Source organism: Colias philodice, chromosome 6, assembly GCF_061535455.1.
Source record: "Colias philodice isolate Cphi_HAF_F1 chromosome 6, ilColPhil1 Martin Lab GWU primary, whole genome shotgun sequence".
Classification (NCBI taxonomy): domain Eukaryota; kingdom Metazoa; phylum Arthropoda; class Insecta; order Lepidoptera; family Pieridae; genus Colias; species Colias philodice.
The window spans coordinates 12,405,973-12,426,796 of NC_143091.1; the positions used below are offsets into that span (position 1 = coordinate 12,405,973).

At 35.0% G+C, this 20,824-nt stretch overlaps 2 protein-coding genes and 1 long non-coding RNA gene across 3 annotated transcripts in view; all 3 read right to left on the reverse strand.

The window, feature by feature from the left end:
- The window catches only part of LOC149488125 (uncharacterized), an 87,318-nt gene that overhangs the window by 47,883 nt on the left and 18,611 nt on the right, over positions 1 to 20,824 (reverse strand). The window contains exon 3 of the mRNA XM_089695831.1: positions 15,646 to 15,829. Within this exon, the coding sequence (XP_089551957.1) occupies positions 15,646 to 15,829 (184 nt within the window). The remainder of the gene's footprint in view (positions 1 to 15,645; positions 15,830 to 20,824) is intronic.
- LOC149488126 (uncharacterized) lies at positions 5,522 to 6,513 on the reverse strand. The gene is made up of 2 exons (XR_016315796.1): positions 6,377 to 6,513; positions 5,522 to 5,742 (listed from the first exon to the last, which is right to left on the reverse strand). It is a non-coding gene; the product is annotated as an uncharacterized LOC149488126 (long non-coding RNA).
- LOC149488127 (uncharacterized) lies at positions 18,722 to 19,999 on the reverse strand. The gene has a single exon (XM_089695799.1). It carries the CDS (start codon positions 19,997 to 19,999, stop codon positions 18,722 to 18,724), a length of 1,278 nt encoding a protein of 425 aa, XP_089551925.1.

Sequence of the window (20,824 nt, forward strand, 5' to 3'; positions counted from 1 at the left end):
TTACTTAATTTATTGACTAGTTTTATACATTCGCAATATAAAGTTACAAAATTTCAGAGATTGTTGTTTTGGTATTAGGAAGTAAACTCTCGATTTATGGAGCCGATTTAAAATTTCTGTAATTATTCAATTATTCAATTATTTCGTGGAATTAATCTCCAAATTAACGTTTTCGGAGCCGTGACAAGGTAGAGCGGCTAAAATATAATACAAAATTCGGTATATATAGTTCAGTAAAAACATTAAAAGATTTCTCTTATGTTGTAGTCAAAATTATTAAACTATGTATAGTAGAGATGTGATTTTTCTACACTAAAAGTTACCGCTGGCTTATCAGATAAATGTTGTATTAAAATAACATTTAAGAAAATATAAGTCTACACAAATCCCAGATGCCTTTAAGTGTGTACTGTGATAATGTTGTTGTGATACTGTATTTTTCTACAAAACATTATAGATGAGTTACGAAAAGGGGAATAATAGAAACTCCTCGTATGGAGACACCCTATAGTGTTGAATTACAATGATTATTCCATAAGTTAAGATTGACGTAACTGCTGATTCTGTCAGAGTGGATTAAATAGCGACAGTAATTAATTAAGTTTAAATGTCTGCTTTATTTCATTACTAGGCTTAAAGAAGAAATTGAACATCAGAATCGTGGTGTTTATCATATAGTATTTATTATTAGTTTTCATGTATTATTATAAGGTTGTACACAAAATAATATAAGTATTGTTACAGTAAAAGTATAGTCCTCATTGTTACGTTATTCTTTCTGCTTGAAATAGTGAACGGATTTTGACCTAGATTAACAGATGGGCGAATTTTTGCACAGAAAAATGCAATATTGCCTGAAAATCGTTTATTAATTGCGGGACGCAGCTTTATAAATCCTATTTTCTTTCAAGTTTATACATATTTTTAGTACTTACGTAGTTTATCTCATCGTACGAACAACAAAAGTAAAAACTACGAATAAAAATTTCATCCCCTTTAGCAAATGATTAAAAAAGTTTGGGCCCAGGATTTCAAAATATTTTCGTTCCTAATATCACGTAGACAGACCAACACATTTATAATATCAGGCCACAGGTTTAACTATAATAATAATCTATATTTCAACCAAGCATCTAAATTTTACTTAATTGCAAAAATATTCGAAACTTTATGCGTAACTTTTTAAAAAGTTAATCAATTCATTGTCCCGTAACGAAATCATCTTTCTGCTAATATAATTGAAACTGAACTCTAAACCAACGGGTTAAAGGACACTTCTCCATGCAGTGACGCCACTCAAATTTAACCTAGTCGGGTTTAATTTAACCGTAGCTGTTAAGGTCGTGGTTTCGAGTTGCATCCATTATACTACTGTTGTGTAACTTTCGAGTTTAGTTCACAAGCTTTGGGCGGTTAAAATTTAGATGAGGGTTTTGTTTCCGAATTTTGAACCGCGGTTACAGTTCTAGATGTTTCTATAATGTATATTGACCAGTCACATTTTAGTAATTTGTAAGCTATAGTGAAAACTTATTTTATCAAGAGAAAATATTTGTATTATTGTATGTATGTTTGTAATGTTTTCACATAAAAAATACAGAATCGAATCCAGGAATTATTTCACTATAATTTCTTCGTTTGAATCCCGGTAAGGAGAAAAAGAGAGGTTATTAAAACAATATTACTTTTTTTACTATTATAAAATGAGAATCGACGTCATAAATTTATATTTTGTTGCGTTTTAAAGTTGTGAACTAAAAAAAGAAAATTTTTGTGAGGCCATGGGATGACAATCAGCTTTGCGATGCAATCTTAGGATGCAATGTTTAATAAAAAATACATACTAGTTAAATACATAGGAAGTTTAAATTACTAAAATATGGTACATATTTCAAAAGCTTACTTCTTGCAGTAAACCCATTATTTAAGGATGTATGGTGCAGACTGCGTGGGAGATTATCATTAATTCATATTAATGGCACCCACTTACATTATATTACATTTTAGTTATTTTAATTGTGGGTTTGCAGCCAGTAGGTATAATAACTTTTGGTTATGTTGTGTTTAAATTATCTGTCGGATAAAGTGACAAAATATAATGTACTAGCGGTCCGCCCCGGCTTCGCCCGTGGTACATATTTCGCAATAAAAGGTAGCCTATGTTCTTTCTCAGGGTCTAAAGATTATATGTGCCAAATTTCATCAAAATCGGTCCAGTAGTTTATGCGTGAAAACCATACATACATACATACATACATACATACAAACCTTTCCTCTTTATAATATTAGTATAGATGAATGAATATAGGTCAAAGTGGTAAATAGGCTATGACCTTAGAGTATTTATACTACCTATGTAATATTATATACTCTATGGCTATGACTTTATCAGAAAGTATGGCTTGAGTCTAAAAGAGAGTAATATTTAGATGGTTGTGAAAGTAAATACAATAATTATATGAGAATCTAAAAAAAATTTTTATAAATAAATTATTTATTTATTAGGTATGCTTCATTGTAACTGGTAAGAACAAAAAAGTTGGTACAAATTACGTGTGGCGCTCGAGGACTGCCGCGGTAAAGCTATTGCATAGCATCGCGTCGCTGTGCCGGTTGGAGTGGGGGGTGTTAGGTTTTTTCGTTACGGAATTTTTACATTCGGTCACCCCGCTCAAAGTCTGAGCTATAAGCTATGCAATAGCTTAAAAATAATGTATGAACATGTATGTTTCTTCATAAATTCAATAGGTATATGTTTTGTACGCTACCGCTAAAATTGCCATGATGAAAGACATTATAGAGAATGTAAAAATGCCACAAAAAATGAATTATAATTAATTAATAATATATTATGCACATTAATCAAATTACATTTATTATCAATATGTTTAATGTTTTATAGTGTTATCTGAATATAAACACTTAAATATAAATGAACAGCTTATAATCTGAACTGGAAAGCCCCGAGTAAAAATTTTACGTTCAGGAAAATACGAAAAGGAAAAAAATTAACATTCCAAATATGTAACATGTACCAGATTACCTTTAGGCACCTAATTATTTATGAATACGATATTAACGATTATGATGTGATTTAATCCCATGACAGCTTCTCAAAGTTATTAAGTAAAAATAAATTATTATTAATATACAAAATTCATCATAATTGTAAACATTTTGCGTAACTTTTTAAATCCTTTGAGATATATAAATAAAATTTAATTATTGTTTATGTTATAAAAATCACTGAATACGATTATTTTGGAGAAATATTTATGGTTTCAAAATCGATATACCTATATACAATCTTATTTAATATTATAAAACATACTACTTGCTTAAACAATTCATTCAGACCACAATTCTATCCAAATCTTAAAATAAATAAATAACTTTTATACATCCTCCATTAATACTCTAACAAAATTCGAACCCACACTAACCACTGTACCAATGGGATGATTTTATCCGAAGGGTACTAAAGGAAATAGTTGTAGTTTCCGATAACGTCCCTTGAATTAATTACGTTAATGTTATTGAATGCTTCCAGAAACTTCGATGTTCCGTGCTATGTTGATCCGTCTTAGGGTTGTTTACTAAATAGTAAAGTGACCCTTGTATATTTTTCATCGGATTTAAGATTGCCTATAAAAAAAAAATATAGAGAAACATAGATATGCTAAAAATGTAATAGAGAACATTTAATATTGTTACAAATATTTAGATAAATCAACATTGTCGACTGAGAATAAAAGCTATCCCACCAAAAAAGTGTCATGTAAACTTAATATTTATTTTTAATAAAAAATTAAAATTACATCTCTTTGTGATTGGTTCAACAAGTTCCTTATGTTTTTACGCTAAAATGGCTCATTAGATCTAAATGAAATTTGGCACAGTCTATTTTACCTGCAAACTTTGAGTACCACGAGAGTGAAGCCACAGGATAAAGGTTGTATGAACAGGTAGCGAATGATGCTGCGATACCACATCATCGTTTTAATGGAATTACACCAAGCATATAAAAGCACATGTATCAGCTTAAAATGTTTTATTCATACACCAATTTATTTTCTTTATGACGTCACTGTTCATTTTTATTACCGTCCATGAATTTAATATATTATGCCCAATGATATTTTATGTATAGATACGTTATATACTCGCAATATATCCAAAAAAAAATGCTTCATATGCAGTGTCAGGCACACACAAATACAAGTTTAATTTTACTTAATTTATTACATTGACAGACGAGAGATGGCTCTAATAAAATGATATAAACAAAAAAGACAAAGATAGTTTGTCACTTCCGCGCAGGTGTAAGCAAAAGTCATAAGAATTCACCAATTAAATATAAATAAACAAATAGTTGCCATGGTAATTGGCATAGACTAACGACACAGAAGGTTCAATGTTATAGATGTTACAGTTCCTGCACAAGTAAACAAATGTGACAATTTCATTTACTATTTAATTATTATTATGATGTTGTATTAAAATGAAAAAACTTTTTTGGAGATATAATTGTATTAAGTATTTATTACTAGCTGTGGTGTTCGTTTTCGGTCATCATCATTTCACCCGATAAACACCCACTGCTGAGCATAGTCCTCCTTATAGAATTCCATAAGGACCGATCTTACGCTATTCGTATCAAGGCAGTTCCCGAAACCCGTACAAGGTCATCCCTCCAACTTGTAGGATATAATAATAGTGGTGCCTAGATGAAAAAAAAAAGATGAAATAAAAGAAAGGATGAAGTATAAGCCTTTTTTATCTAAAACACAAATAAAATTTATGTTCAATACCTATATAAAGAAAAGCAAATAGCATTTTTCGTCAGTAGCGATAATCTTTTCTTTAATGTATTGTTGCCGCAACAAAATCGTGCAGAACGGAGCGTTGCGACTGCGTCATCGCGGCGTCACGTCGCGGCGCCGTGCGATTGGCCGCGGATTGACCCCACTGTCCTCTACTACTTGGACTCGCCACGCAACCGCTGAGCAGGACACTCCCTCACTAAAATTAATCTACCAAACGCATTCTGTAATTTTGAAAAATAAATTAATACGCGCAAATTTATTGTCTTCTTCTTTCGTCGTCAACATTTTCTGGACCTTCGACACCGGATCACATCCTGGATTTTGGAGACGCAATCGGCGAAGAAGTCGCAAAATTACAGTGCAGTTTGGTAAGACGGCCAGCTAATTTATCCAACCCTGTAAAGCTTCATCTGAGTGATACTGTGCTTTGTATATTCCAGAGCTTTCGGTGTTGCTTGCCTCCTCACGTGCTTTTACGCTACCGAAGAATCTGCTAACTGCTTCACGTGGCACGTAAGTACTTGTAGCTTTTTACTTCAGTCATTATGTCTCTTTCTGAGCAAAAGGAGCTTAAGGATTTGAGGAAAAAAAGGGGATTAATCAAATGTAGATTAACGAATTTTAAGAAATATGTTTCGTCTTTTGAAAACGTGGATCTTGATACACATCAAAGGGCAGAACTAAAATTACGTATACCAGGTGCACAAAGTTTAATGAACGATTTCAACCAAGTACAAAGTAAAATCGAAGATCTTGTCCCGGAGTCAGAAACGGATAAACTCATAGAATCACGCGTAGAGTTTGAGAGGGAATATTATGTTGTCCTGGCGATGCTGGACTGCATGGTAAACCCAGATAATTCCGAGGATAGATCTAATAAATCCATTGACTGTTCCTTAGCGCACGACCATACGACCTGTAACAATTTTAATAACGATTCAGTAAAATTACCGACTATTTCTGTACCTAGCTTTGACGGTTCACATGAACACTGGGTAGAATTTCGCGATACGTTTTCATCCTTAATTCATAATTCTAAAACAATACCACCGGTTCAAAAATTCCATTATTTAAAGGCGAGTTTAAAAGGCGATGCCAAAATCGTTATAGAAAACGTTGAATTTTCATCCGAAAATTATCTGGTTGCATGGGAGCTTTTATTACACCGTTTTAATAACACGCGTTTGATAGTGCAAAGTCACATTAAGGCAATATTTTCACTTCAAAACGTCTCAAGAGAATCGGCTATTCAATTACACAATTTAATTGATACAGTTTTAAAAAATTTACGTATTCTTAAAATCTTAGGAGAACCCACGGAATACTGGGACACTTTGATTATTTATATCGTAGTTTCAAAGTTAGATCCTACCACTGAACGCGAGTGGGAACAATTTAAAAATACCTTTTACAAAATAAACAAGGACAAAATTATTAAACTAAACGATTTATTAGAATTCATTAAAGAAAAAGCCGATTTATTAACTACACTATCCGTAAATCACAATAAACCTAGTATTTCAAATAACTCAAATAAATTTTCTACTTACCAAAATAAAAATTCGTCATCCAAAATTCATTGCAACATAGTTTCGGATAACAAACACTCTAAATCGCAATCCAATAAGTCGCGCAGCCATTACAAGTCATGTTTGCTATGTAACGAAAAGCATCAGCTGTATTCATGCCAGAAGTTTCTCGACTTATCCCCGCAACAGAGGTTTAAGTTAATTACGGATAAAGACTTATGCATTAATTGTATGCGCCCAGGTCATTTAGTTGGTACTTGTCTTTTTGGTCCGTGTAGAAAGTGTGAACAAAAGCACAATAGTTTACTTTGTGATGCAATTAAATTATCACCAATTAAACAAAATACAGTGACGTTAACTACGTACGAGCACCCCTCGCTTACTAATACGCATCCCGTTTCAGTGGTTTCAGTAGATAACGCACACATGCAACTTCAATGTATTAATCACGCACAAACCGTTATGCATACAAAGGATGACAATTCTTCGCAACAGATTGTCATATTGTCTACGGCGATAGTTGAAGTATATAATGAATCGGGTGAGTATTATTGCGCACGCGCAGTTCTAGATAGCGGAAGCGAGCGATCCTTTATAACGCAATCGTTTGCAAATAAATTAAATATACGAATATTACAGTCCACTCAACATATTCACGGTGTAGGTAATTCTATTACGCAATGTTCGCAATCTTGTAACATTGAAATTAAATCGCGCGACGGGAGCTTCACTGCCCGTTTTCAATGTTTGATTTTGCCTCAAATTACATCAAAATTGCCTACAACTACATTTAATTTCAATCAGTTTAATATTCCTCACAATTTATTGTTAGCTGATCCCAATTTTTACGAAAGTCAACCTATTGATTTACTGATCGGTGCTGATTTATTTTGGGAATTAATAACTGAAGGAAAAATGCGCCTGAAAAGTGGTCCTTTCCTTCAAAACACCAAATTAGGTTGGATAGTGTCAGGTGCAATTAAATCTTTTCCGTATACTAGTAATAAAAAATTATCACATATTAATTGTAATTATTCGACGTTATCCACGGAAGATGATTCACTCGATAAGTTAGTTAGGAATTTCTGGGAATTAGAAGAATTATCCGCGCCTAGCAATAAATTACAGCAATTATCGAGCGAAGATAATATTGCTTGTGAGGAACATTTTATTCGCACAACACGTCGACTTTCCGATGGTCGTTTCTGTGTTTCAATTCCGTTGAAACAATCACCTGAGTTATTAGGTAATACACGCGCACAAGCTGAACGTCGTTTTTACGCGTTAGAGAAACGTCTTCAGCAAAATACTAATTATAAAAAGATGTATTCTGATTTTATACAGGAGTATATTAATTTAGGTCATATGAGTCTCGTCAATACGTATGGGAATCCGCACTATTTCCTACCGCATCATGGTGTGTTTAGGGAGCACGCCACCACAACTAAATTACGCGTAGTTTTTGATGCGAGTATGAAGTCTAGTTCCGGCGTATCATTAAACGACATACAAATGATTGGACCTGCTATTCAAGGTGACTTGATTTCTATTTTATTACGTTTTCGCGAGAATAGGTATGTTGCATGCGCTGACATTGAAAAATTTTACAGGCAATTGAATATTGCTGAAGATCAGCGTGACCTGCAGCTGATCTTGTGGCGGGATGATCCCTCAGAGCCGCTGAGGGTGTACCGACTCAACACCGTGACGTACGGAACGGCATCCGCACCGTATCTAAGTTGTAGATGTTTAAAGGAATTAGCCAAACACTCGAATATTCCGTATGTAGCCGATACTATTAATAATTGTTTTTACGTTGACGATCTCATAGTTTCATCGAATTCTATATTCGAATTAGAAAATATTTGTAAAGAAACTAGTAGTCTTTTAGATTCAGCATGTATTAAATTACGAAAGTGGATTTTTAGTCATAATTTAAATTTAATTACGCCTAGCGTTAATGAATCGCAAACACACGATCTATGTTTACTGAATAAAACTTGTAACAATAAAACGTTAGGTATCGGATGGAATAGTCTCGATGATTATATTTATTATTTCACGCAAATTATACAAAAGAGTGAAGTAGTGACAAAACGTATTATTTTATCGTGTGCTTCACAAACATACGATCCGCTAGGATTATTGAGTCCGTTTATTACTATCGCAAAGCATTTATTACAAAGATGTTGGTTGTTAAAATTGACGTGGGATGAATCGGTTCCTAACGAAATTTCGCAAATATGGGATAAGTTTATAAATGGATTATCTTTTCTTAGTAGTTTACGAATACCGCGTCACGTTATGTGCATTGATCCAGTGCGAACCGAACTACATATATTTACCGATGCTTCACAGGTCGCGTACGGAGCTTGCGCATACGCTCGTACGATCAATGCAACAGCTGATGTCACAGTGCGCTTGATATGTTCGAAGGGTAAGATCGCGCCGACTAAACCTACAACTATACCTAGATTAGAGTTGTGTGGTGCGTTGTTAGGTGCACGATTATATTATAAGCTTATTGGATCACTGCGTTCAAATTTTGATAAAATTGTATTTTGGACAGATTCAACTATCGTTTTAGGTTGGTTAGGTATGCCTATTAATTTATTAAAACCTTATGTTCAAAATAGGACGGCAGAGATTCACGAGCTGGCCAAGGAACATCCATGGCGTCACGTCGCAGGCAAGGATAATCCAGCCGATTTAGTCTCACGCGGGCAAAGTCTAGAAGCGCTTAGCTCCTCATCTTTATGGTGGGAGGGTCCGTTATTTTTACATAATGTACATTTTGAATTGACCGATTTAAAACATTCCAAATTAATTAATACAGATTTACCGGAAATTAAATCTACAAATATTTGTTGTCACATAAGTAATAATTTAAACGATAATTTAATTATTTTTTCTCGATTTTCACAATATAATAGACTTAAACGCGCAGCTGCTTATGTATTACGTTTTATTAATAACGCGCGAAATAAAACTAATAAGTGGACAGGTTTAGTATCAGTCGAGGAATTAAATCGTGCTGAATTAACGTTAGCAAAGTTGAGTCAGCAGGAATCGTTTCCCGATATTTACTATGCGCTTAAAAATAATAAAAATATAACGAATATATCAGGCTACAATCAAATTTCTAAATTAAATGTATTTTTTGACGCAAATAATAATTTAATTCGTGTAGGTGGGCGTATTCAAAATTCGCCAAATTTTAGTTTTAATAAAAAATTTCCTATTTTAATCGCAGCTAATCATCATTTTTCACTTTTGCTTTTTCGGTTCGAGCATGAACGTTTACTCCACGCCGGGCCACAGCTTCTACTGTTTACTATCAGAGAGATGTGGTGGCCGGTCGGCGGCAGAAACCTCGCTAGGAAGGTGGTACATTCGTGCATGCGCTGCGCACGACTGCAACCGACTACGGTCGCGCCTATTATGGGGAATCTACCGCAGGAGCGTCTGGACCCAGGTTATCCGTTTATACGTTGTGGTGTCGACTACGCTGGCCCAGTGTTCACGTTGAATCGTAAAGGCAGAGGTGCTAAGTTACAAAAATCGTACATATGCTTATTTATATGTTTTGTTACACGCGCGGTTCACTTGGAACTTGTTAGCGATCTATCGTCGGAATCATATCTATTAGCTTTGAAACGTTTTATATCGCGGCGAGGTAAACCCGTGACTATCTTCTCTGACAATGGGAAGAATTTTGTCGGTCTCATGAATGAGTTCAAAAAATTTTTAGCTACCTGTTCTGATGAAATTAAAGCATATGCAACTTCGCAAAATATTAATTTTAAAATGATACCTTTTTACGCTAGTCATTTCGGGGGATTGTGGGAAGCTGGAGTAAAAAGCTGCAAGCACCATCTCAAACGTGTAGTAGGTAACGCACATCTAACGTTCGAGGAGTTTAGCACAGTATTGACCCAGGTTGAAGCTGTCCTGAACTCCCGTCCTTTGACCCATCTTTCCACAGATCCCAATGATTTCCTTCCACTTAGCCCTGCACATTTCCTGGTTGGTCGTCCGCTGACTGCACCTGTAACGGCTGAGCTGCTATACGACGTGCCTGAGCTTCGTCTCCCGAGGTTCCAGAGGGTGGAACAAATACGCCAGCACTTTTGGAATCGTTGGTCCAAAGAGTATGTCTCCGAGATGCAAACGCGAACCAGATGGCACCAGCACAAGGGGGAGCTCAAGGAGAACACGCTCGTTCTCATTAAGGACGACCGATTGCCGCCGTTGAAGTGGAGCTTGGGGCGCATCCACGCGACATATCCGGGGAAGGATGGAGTAGCACGAGTGGCCGACATTCGTACTGCAGACGGCATCGTGCGTCGGGCGTTCACTAAAATTTGTCCGCTTCCTTCACCAGATAGCTGATTCTTCGCTTCGTGGTCGACAGTTCGTTGGAACAGCACGTTCCAAGGCCGGGAGCATGTTGCCGCAACAAAATCGTGCAGAACGGAGCGTTGCGACTGCGTCATCGCGGCGTCACGTCGCGGCGCCGTGCGATTGGCCGCGGATTGACCCCACTGTCCTCTACTACTTGGACTCGCCACGCAACCGCTGAGCAGGACACTCCCTCACTAAAATTAATCTACCAAACGCATTCTGTAATTTTGAAAAATAAATTAATACGCGCAAATTTATTGTCTTCTTCTTTCGTCGTCAACATGTATTCAACATCATTTTTGCAAACAAACATTTTTGCCATCACGATTTCATTGTACAATATAATAAATAGATATATGTATTTGTTAATTACACGCACTGTGTGAATTTAAATATAAAAATAATCAAGTATTTACCCAAATCGAAATTAATAAAATAACCGTTCTATTTTCAATAATCGTATCTACATGATAATCTTTGAACACAGTGTACGCTAGCTTTGTCACACTAGTGATTGAAGCAATGTTTTATCCCTTTCATTATTTCAATAGAAGTGTCAAGCAAGTGTCATTCATAAAGAATTGTAAATTGTTATTTTTAATCTTAAACTGTAATAATTTAATATATTTTCCTGTGATATGATATTCCTTTATCTTTCTTTATTTTTTTGCACGAATACTTGCACTGAACACACACGAAGGCATTTTCGACAACTTTAATGTACCTATCGGCACATGCGCTCACTGGGACCGGTGACAATCTGACTGATTGCATTGGTCCCAAATAGGACCAATTCACGGAATCAGTTTTGGTGCGTTGATGACGTATCTACCTCTTGTTTCTATATATAATATCATTGATTATGCCCTCTTCTTTACTAATAGCTAACGTAATGTAGATAATGTTGTATATTTGCATTTTAGTGAATTTAAAAAGTTGTATGTAAGTTTTATATAAGCATCCATAATAATTTTATAAATACGAAAAAAACGTAAGTAAATATCCTAAAAATTCGTTGCATTAATATCCTACCTACTAGTAGTATAAGTGCGAAAGTTTATTAGGATGGATATATGTATGTTTGCTTATCTTTCACGGGAAAACCACTGACCGGATTTCGATCGAAAAGAACTTTCGAAAAGGCTTTCTCTTATTTGTTACCGTGGGTGAAATTAAAGATTTTCGACGGATTTAAAACACCATTTTGTTCGTGACATTATATTTTAGCCCGTTAGAAAACTCGCTGACAGCTGCTCTATATTTAAGAGTGTTTATCATGTCTACCCACTTAAAAATTTTCACAAGGGAATTCAAGATTTGTCGTAATTTATGCCAAGCCTTTAAAAATGTAAATTAACGGTGCGAAGTGTATTAAAATATTTTTCTTGAGATTTGCATAATGCTCTGTCGTAAAAACTGTCTGGTGGTTCCATAATTAAGTTATTAAAGACACGGATTTAGTAAATTAATCGTGAAGGAATTAAAAATATTAGCACAAATCGAATGGAGGTGTATTTTATATCACTCGATAAAAGAGTAATGTTTTCATTACTAGATAAACAAGAAGAAAAATCTTCTAACGTGGGTTCATATCCTTGAATATTAATAATATGAAGTACCTAAATATCTGGGGGCACGGCAGTGCCCCCGCCAAGTCGAGCAAAAAAAAAGCGGCACGGCCGTACCATCCTTTTCTCGAAGCAATTCGGGCCATTTTCGACCCCCTATAATTCGGTTGTGGATAAAGCAAGAAACCTGAATCTTCAGTAACTAATCCGGCATTGTATAAACACGGAATATTTAAAATTTCAGTCAATTTGAACCAGTAGTTTAAGAATGACAACTTGTTAAAGTTTCTAAATTTTGTCACTCACTGACTCACCGATCATCAAAAGTCCAAGGCACTTCTAGCAGACTTAGAAGCTTCATATTTGGAATACATATAGAGTTTAGTGTCTTAATCATGGGAAAACTTAAATATTTTGTAATTTCAGTCCAGTTTTCCAAATACACCAACTGCATCAATAACTTTGTAATCCCATATAAATATATGGGATTACAAAGTTATTTATGCAGTTGGTGGTTGGTGGTGGTTATAAATTTAATAGGTGTAGATAGGTACCTACCATATGAGGCAAGGGAGGGGGTATAGGGTGGGTAAGGGTGTGTTTAGCCCATGAAACTGAACAACATTATTACTTGTAAAATGGTCGACGTAATGAAAAACACATGATTGGACATGTCTTGAAGTACGAAAATCTAATAAAACAATATATTATAATTTAAATCTGTTATATATAAATTGTTGGCGCGACTAGCCTCCTTACAGACAGACTGGCCTCTATTTTACTCTATGACTGACAAGCAAAATATACGCCAAAATGACAGAACAATGAAATGTGAATGCCTTCGAGCGAGCGGCAGCCGCACGCATACGTGCGATCGCCCTCATGCTGTTCGGATGTGCCTCGAAACCTAACCTATAAGTTTGCGATTTTCATTTATAATTTCGATTGATAAATTACATTTACGACTAAAAGGCTTGCTCATTAGTTTACTGATATTATTTGCTTACGATTGGGATGTTGTTTGGTTAATTTTAAGGAACTTACATAAATACCTTAGTCTTCAAATATAATTACTTAATAGTGTCGGTCGAAATAACGAGACCAAAGTTACGTTTAAGTATTAATTGTATTCTTACATCTTGCATATCCACCAGTACTAGTAGTCGCAATGGATTCGGAAATACTGTATGTGAATGACCATCCATGCCCACACATTGTCCGTATACCTGGTGATGGTTCGTGTCTATTTCATTCTTTGTCATTCTCTATGTATGGGAATACTGAGTCGTCGTATGAGATTAGACTTGCTATAGTGGAGTATGTGGTAGCGCATTGGGACGAGTTCAAAGTGTATACGTGTGACGAGCACGGAGACCCCTACATTGACGCCGACCTGTACTCGACGGCAATGGTAAATTTATATGGGAATGGATCTATCGGTATAGTGCGAAAAGTAAAGGTTGATCCTGAAAATTCAAAAATAATTAAGAGAATATATATCACATTTAATAATGAACCTAATGCATACGAGCTTGGTCCGGTCAAAACTAAATTTGAAATTATTAATAGAGCTTATGTTCATCGCGAACAATTTCCCATATGTATAGCCTATGCTATAACTATACATAAAAGTCAGGGCCTAAGCCTAAGTAATGCGCTGATGGATATAGGTTCTGCAGTGTTCACATCCGGTCAAGCTTACGTGGCACTTTCGAGAGTTACAAGTCTGGGCGGTTTACATCTCATTAATGTCGACTTTGGAAGTATTAAAGCGCAGGAATCATCAATTTGTGAATACAACAGATTAAGAAGTATTTACCGTCCAGACTTGTCAAAAATTGAGACATCAAAGCCTCCGAGAAAAGCCCATAGAGACAGGGAGTGGGCTTTAAGAAAAACTGTGGCTGAAGCTCAAGAAGTAGTACCAGAAAAGAAAAAGAGGAAGACTACATATAAAAATAAGAAAATATCATAAGACCTTTAACAAAATTCGTTAGAAGTAGATGGTATCAAAAAGAAAGGCTCTACAAAAAGAAGTGAGATCCCATCAAAAACATCCTGTAAAAAACCCAAGTCTCGCAGCTCAGTCTTTCTACCGTCAAAAGTTGTGAGATCCATGTAATACCAAGTCGGTTAATCTATTTAGTGTCTACTTGAAGGACCTTCTGTCTTAAGTTATTACATAAGTTATTATCATGCCAATATTAAAAATATTTAACGTTTTAAACAAATAGATCGACTTGGACATCGCATGAAAACAAAATGAATATTACAATATTATATTAGATTCTTTAGTCTCTCGCGCCTCACGCGATTGAAACTCTCGTTCCTGTTGGTCGCTGGCCCGTCGTGCTGTGTAGTGTGATACATACTAATAATCAAATCAAGCGATGTCCAAGTCGATCTATTTGTTTAAAACGTTAAATATTTTTAATATTGGCATGATAATAACTTATGTAATAACTTAAGACAGAAGGTCCTTCAAGTAGACACTAAATAGATTAACCGACTTGGTATTACATGGATCTCACAACTTTTGACGGTAGAAAGACTGAGCTGCGAGACTTGGGTTTTTTACAGGATGTTTTTGATGGGATATAATTTATCTTGAGAGTTATACTGTTACAAAAGTATTAAATCCATTTAAAATCAGTTAGCTAACTTTTATTAATTAATTATAATTAACAGGTTAAACATGCTTCTATATTAATTTGCAATTAAAGTGCTAAAGGAAACTTTAGAAATGCAACTAATTCACTAAGGTAAAAGGTTGCACTAGTCAACCTGGACTTCGATTACATAATAGTTTCTTGCTAAAATCTAAACTTTGCAAAATTGGCCGTTATATTTACAATTTTGAGTATTATTATAATCTATCGAAGTCAAACCATCAAAATGTGGCATACATTCCTTTTAAGACAATATAACAACGTTAAAACATTACAACAAAATAATATACCGAAAACTCGACTATAATCCAATGACTCTTAGAAAATAGAGTTTTTAATGAAGTGTATTTAATATGGTATTCTTTATCCCGACGCGGACGTTTCCAAAACGAACAATCGTCGAATTAAGTTTTTAAAATAAAATAAAATAAAACTTGAGGGTTGTCAAGGGACACCCGGATGGAACGAAGTTTTAAGTTAGAGAGAGACAAACAGAGAAACACACGCACGCCGCACGGCTCACAACTATATCAAAAGGTGTCAATACAACTTTTCGTCTTAATTTTTTCCGTCTAGCCCCCTTTCGCAACACGCGATAAGGAATTTCGTTCCAACACTAAAAAATCAATCAAGAAAATATTTCACTCACTTGAAAAAGTACGTTCCATTGCTGTATCCAAAGAAAGGCACAGTGTATGTCAACATCCATATGTTGCCACCGCCGCAGTCGTAGTACGGCTTCGACCATTTGCCATCGTCATACGTCACAGCTAAGATCTCATCTTGTTCCCTCTCTGTGTGCGCTGTATCGTTATAGGTGTATGTGTTGTAACCTGGGGATAACAATTAGCCAATTATAACAAAAAGGTGTATATAATCCATACTAATATTATAAATGCGAAAGTAACTCTGTCTGTCTGTCTGTTACTCAATCACGCCTAAACTACAGAACCAATTTTCATGAAATTTGGTATGGAGATATTTTGATACTCGAGAAAGGACATAGGCTACTTTTTATCCCGAGAAAATGACGCAATCCCGGAAATCCCACGGGAACGGGAATGCGGGTGCGGGTTTTTCTATGACTGCGCGGGCGAAGCCGCGGGCGGAAACCTAGTATAATAATATATACTAAAGATATTTCATAACTATCTAGCCGGGACAAGTAGATTTGCATGTCTTAATTCACCAGAGTTCAGCCAAGACATAATAATGTATTAGTTCCTAGGATACAGTATAGTGATAGTTTTATAATATTAAAAATTTCATTCTATGGAAATCAGTATTAAATAGGTATAAAAAATTCTTGGAAATTTCTTTAGTTATTATATCCATACTAATATTATAAATGCGAAAGTAACTCTGTCTGTCTGTCTGTCTGTTACTCAATCACGCCTTAACTACTGAACCAATTTGCATGAAATTCGGTATAGAGATATTTTGATACCCGAGAAAGGACATAGGATAGGTTTTATCCCGGAAATCCTACGGGAACGGGTTTTTCTTTGAAAACGCGGGCGAAGCCGCGGGCAGAAAGCTAGTATTATACACTGGTCATCAAAAAAATCGACCCACCTGCATTTTTACGGAAAATTGCGGTTTTCTCACAAACTAAAGAAAAAATTTGTTTGGAAACTGAACTGATTAATTAAACATGCATATTTACACGAATATAAACACATAAAATCATTAACATCATAAAAAAATTTGTCAATTTCGAATAAAGATCAAAATTCTCAATTTTCAGGTTTTTCTTTATTTTATTTCAAATGCAGTTTATTTTGTAATCATGAAACTTATGATCACGTTTCCTTCGAATTTATACTCAGTACTTTCTCTTCTTTCTGGAATGATAGCCTGCGTTCACCATTTTAAAGAAATAATCAAGATTTTGATGGTCTCTTGAGGAGTTCGTTATCATTCTTACCTCATGGCGGTTTTCAGGTCTCCTATTGTTGTAGGGGCTGAATTACGAGCTCTAAGCTTTATTTTTTAATTGCCCCACATGTGCTCTGTAGGTTTCAAATCGAGACTTTTTGCTAACCAGAATGTAACTCTAATGCGGACCTCTTCTAAATACTGGATCACGATTCGCTCTACGTGTTTCCGAGCATTATCATGCATAGACTCAAAGTTTTTGCAGATACAGCCGGCATATTACACCATATGATAGTCCAAAACCTCGGTAATGTATTGAACAGCATTTAATGAGCATCTTTTTATCGTCAAGCTACGTGCGTCTTGTCCAAGAAATGCCACTCTAGAACTTTACAGAGCCTCTATCATAATCGACCATTTCTCTTACCTAGCACTGAACAAATCGTTCATCTGGTCATCGCATGACATAAAGACGTGTATCAGCACTATATAAAGTCATTCGCATCTTGTCACTCAAAAGTACTGACTCTCATTGGCCTATAGTCCAGTTTACGTGATTTCGAGTCAATTGAAGTCTGGTTTGTCGATGAGCTGTGGCTGATTGTGGCCCTGTTTCTGGCTTGTGTGGTCTTAGGTTTTACTCCTAAAGTCTTCTTCTAACAGTTCTGTCATTTATACCCACCTCCTTATCTTCACGCAGGCGTCACTAGAGATCTACACCAGACAGATGTCGATTTCGTAGAGTTGATTACATTATCTAGGGGTCGTCCCTTTGAGTTGCCGCCCTATTTCTTGCAGATCAATATTTTCATCGATACTGCCCAGTCGCTAGAAACCTTTGGTAAACTCATCGAACTGCAAAACAGCTCAGATTTTACTTTTTAGCCACGGCAAGTTGACATAACCCCTGTTTTAGTAGAGCCACAGTTTGGGCCCCCTCAGCTACAGTAGTATCCATTATTTTGAGACAAAATTTACCAAAACTACAGCATCAATTATTAAACTTAACGTTATGAACAAGAGATCCCGAAAAAAGTCATTTTTGAACTGGGAACACGGGCATAATTTGTCCCGCCGTAAACCGTCAAATCAACACTGTACAGTATTTCTGTATAAAAATTTGTTAAGAATCATTAAGTGCAGTAAAATTTACGACAAACATAATGATTAGCATGTTATCAGACCCTTACAACAAAATACAACAATATAAGACGACTTATTTGTGAAATAATCGATAAATAGCAAACATAGTGTAGGTGGGTCGATTTTTTTGATGACCAGTGTATATATATTTCTTTACATATTCACAAGCCTTTGTGAAAACTTCGCTGTCTGTCTGTTAATCTAAAATGATACAGCCGTATGACAGGTCGACAGACAGACGAGAACGGACAACTAAACTTTAACCTTATTTCGCAATTGTATTTCAAAAATAAATAAATAATAATTGTATGAAGATATAAGGAAAACGTGTCAAATAGGCTATCAATGATTTTATCAGTAAGTTTTGAAACTGGCTAAATAACAAAACGGATTACTGTTAATCTAACTGACAGGGAAAAACTAAAAAACAACAAGAAATGATTTGATAAACTTTATTAAAAATAACATAAAATAAATCTAATAAAAAAACCAAGCAGTTACTAGATATCAGTTAAGACATAGAACTTAATTGTTAATTAAGGTTTAGAATAAGAAAATATATAATCGTGAAATTCATATCGATAGTCAATATTCTTAATTTAGTTTAATAACACAATGTGTATGATATAACGAAACAGTCAAATACGTACAAATTTTAATATGTTAAGAATTTTGAATGCTTCTAGTATTATAATAATGCACACTTAATGCTTATAAATGAATACATCATCATCAAACGGCAAAATTGGTATAGTATTGTTATTTATTGAATTGGAACAAATAATTTTGTTTTGTTGTGCCAATTGCGGCTTGTATGGAATATTTATTTTTAGTTTATCGCCATGTAACTCCCAATTTGTCTGTTCAACATTTAGTATATCGGATACCAATCTTATGTCATTAAAATTACCCAGTTGCTGATTATTGGCTTTAACATAAATAACCCTATGTTTTGCCTTCACATCAAAATCCTCAGTCTTATATCCCATTGGTAGTTTGTATTCTAATGTATACATATCTTTTCCGTAAAACTCATAGACTTCGTTTAGATATTTTGAGCAATGCATCAAAATGGCTTCATCGAAGGTAATTACTTTTTTGACGAGGTTATCAAACACTTTGTCGAAATTCACAGATTTTTTGGGCTTGGCCTTGTTGTTTCCTTTAGGGTTTTGTGCTTCATTACAACCTTTATAATACGTACAGGTTTCAATTCGATTACCTTCTTCATCTTGTTTAATAGTGCAAAATTTTTTACTCATGCATTTATTATTGTTTATAATAGTACTAGTGGTTTTGGGAGTTGTAGCAATACCTTGGTTTGGTTGAACGTTATTCTCAGAATCACATTTTCCATTACTTGTACATTTAACGTGTGGTTTTTTAGTAGTACTCTTGGTGTTTGGTTTTTTAGTAATTTTTGGGGGCCTTTTAGTAGGTTTCACATGACCATTACCCGGGGTCTTTCCTTTGGAATTTTCGGTTGGCTTTACATTAGTTATAGTGACACAATTATTAGTATTTGTACATTTATTGGAAGGTTTTCCAGGAATAGGTTTTCTAGGTTTTTTTGGAGGTTTCCTAGTAGGCTTTACATGTCCATGGTTGGGACCTTTTCCATTGCTTGGCTTTGGTTTCACATGATTTGGAGGTTTTACTTGGGGAGGTTGTACTGGTATGTAGACGTTATATCCAGGATGAGGTTGTGTTATCTGAATACCCAAGTTAATATGTCCAATGTTGGTGGCTTGAAAGTGATCGTCGGGATCGACTCCATCACCGGAGTATTGGTATTCATCGTGGTCTTGTATGCGGTTTTCTCGGACGTAACTCACACTAGGGTTTTGATAATCTGAATAATCGATATACCCGTTCCTAATTTCTGGGTCGATATTGGCATTGAAGCCGCAGTCACCCGAAAAACACGGAGTACACTTCGCAATATTAAAAAATATGGATATTAATAAAATTACACAGAACATGTTGATGCTCCAATAGTTGTTTTATTACTGCTGATAAATAAAATTAATTGCTCTTGAGAGAGTATTCAAACTTTATTTTATCAGTAACTGATAGCACTTGCATAGTGTCTTGTCTTCGTCTGAATATTTAGTAATATTATAAAACCTGTAACTATTGGAAATTGCAAAATGCAAAATATTAGGTACCTACTAAGTAACGTCTCAGCCACATAATAAAAACTAATAAAAAGGGGAAAACATACGGTCTTAGGCCATATTTAATTAGCAACGCAGTTGCAGTTTTACATCAAATCACAAACAAAAACAAAAACATAAAATCATGCCAAAATGGACTCCATATCTGCAAAAGCAACCAGAAATTTTGCAGCGATATTTTTTAGAGATATCTTTTTTTTTGTGTGTACGAATGAAATGCTACGGACAATTTAAGTAGATTTACTTGATTAAAATATTACCTACTGTTTAGACTAACAGACTGGCTATACCCTAGATAGAGTAAACATCGTCCATATTGTCATAGGCTATGAGTCAGGGCCGTTTTTTTTCTAACACAAAACTGATAAACGATAAGAGAGTTTACAAGTAAATAAATCATGTCTAAAATATAATTATTAAAGTTCAGTCTTGTGTACATTGTTATGAAAACGTTTTTTTAGCTTTAGTCATACTGTTATGACTTTACAACCCTTGTGAAAACTTCACTGTCTGCCTGTCAATCTACAAAAGATACAGCTAAAGCCTTGTGACAAGTCGACAGACAGACGAGAACGGACATCTGAAATTTAACCTATCTTTGGAAGCGTATTTCTAAAAATAATTAAATGA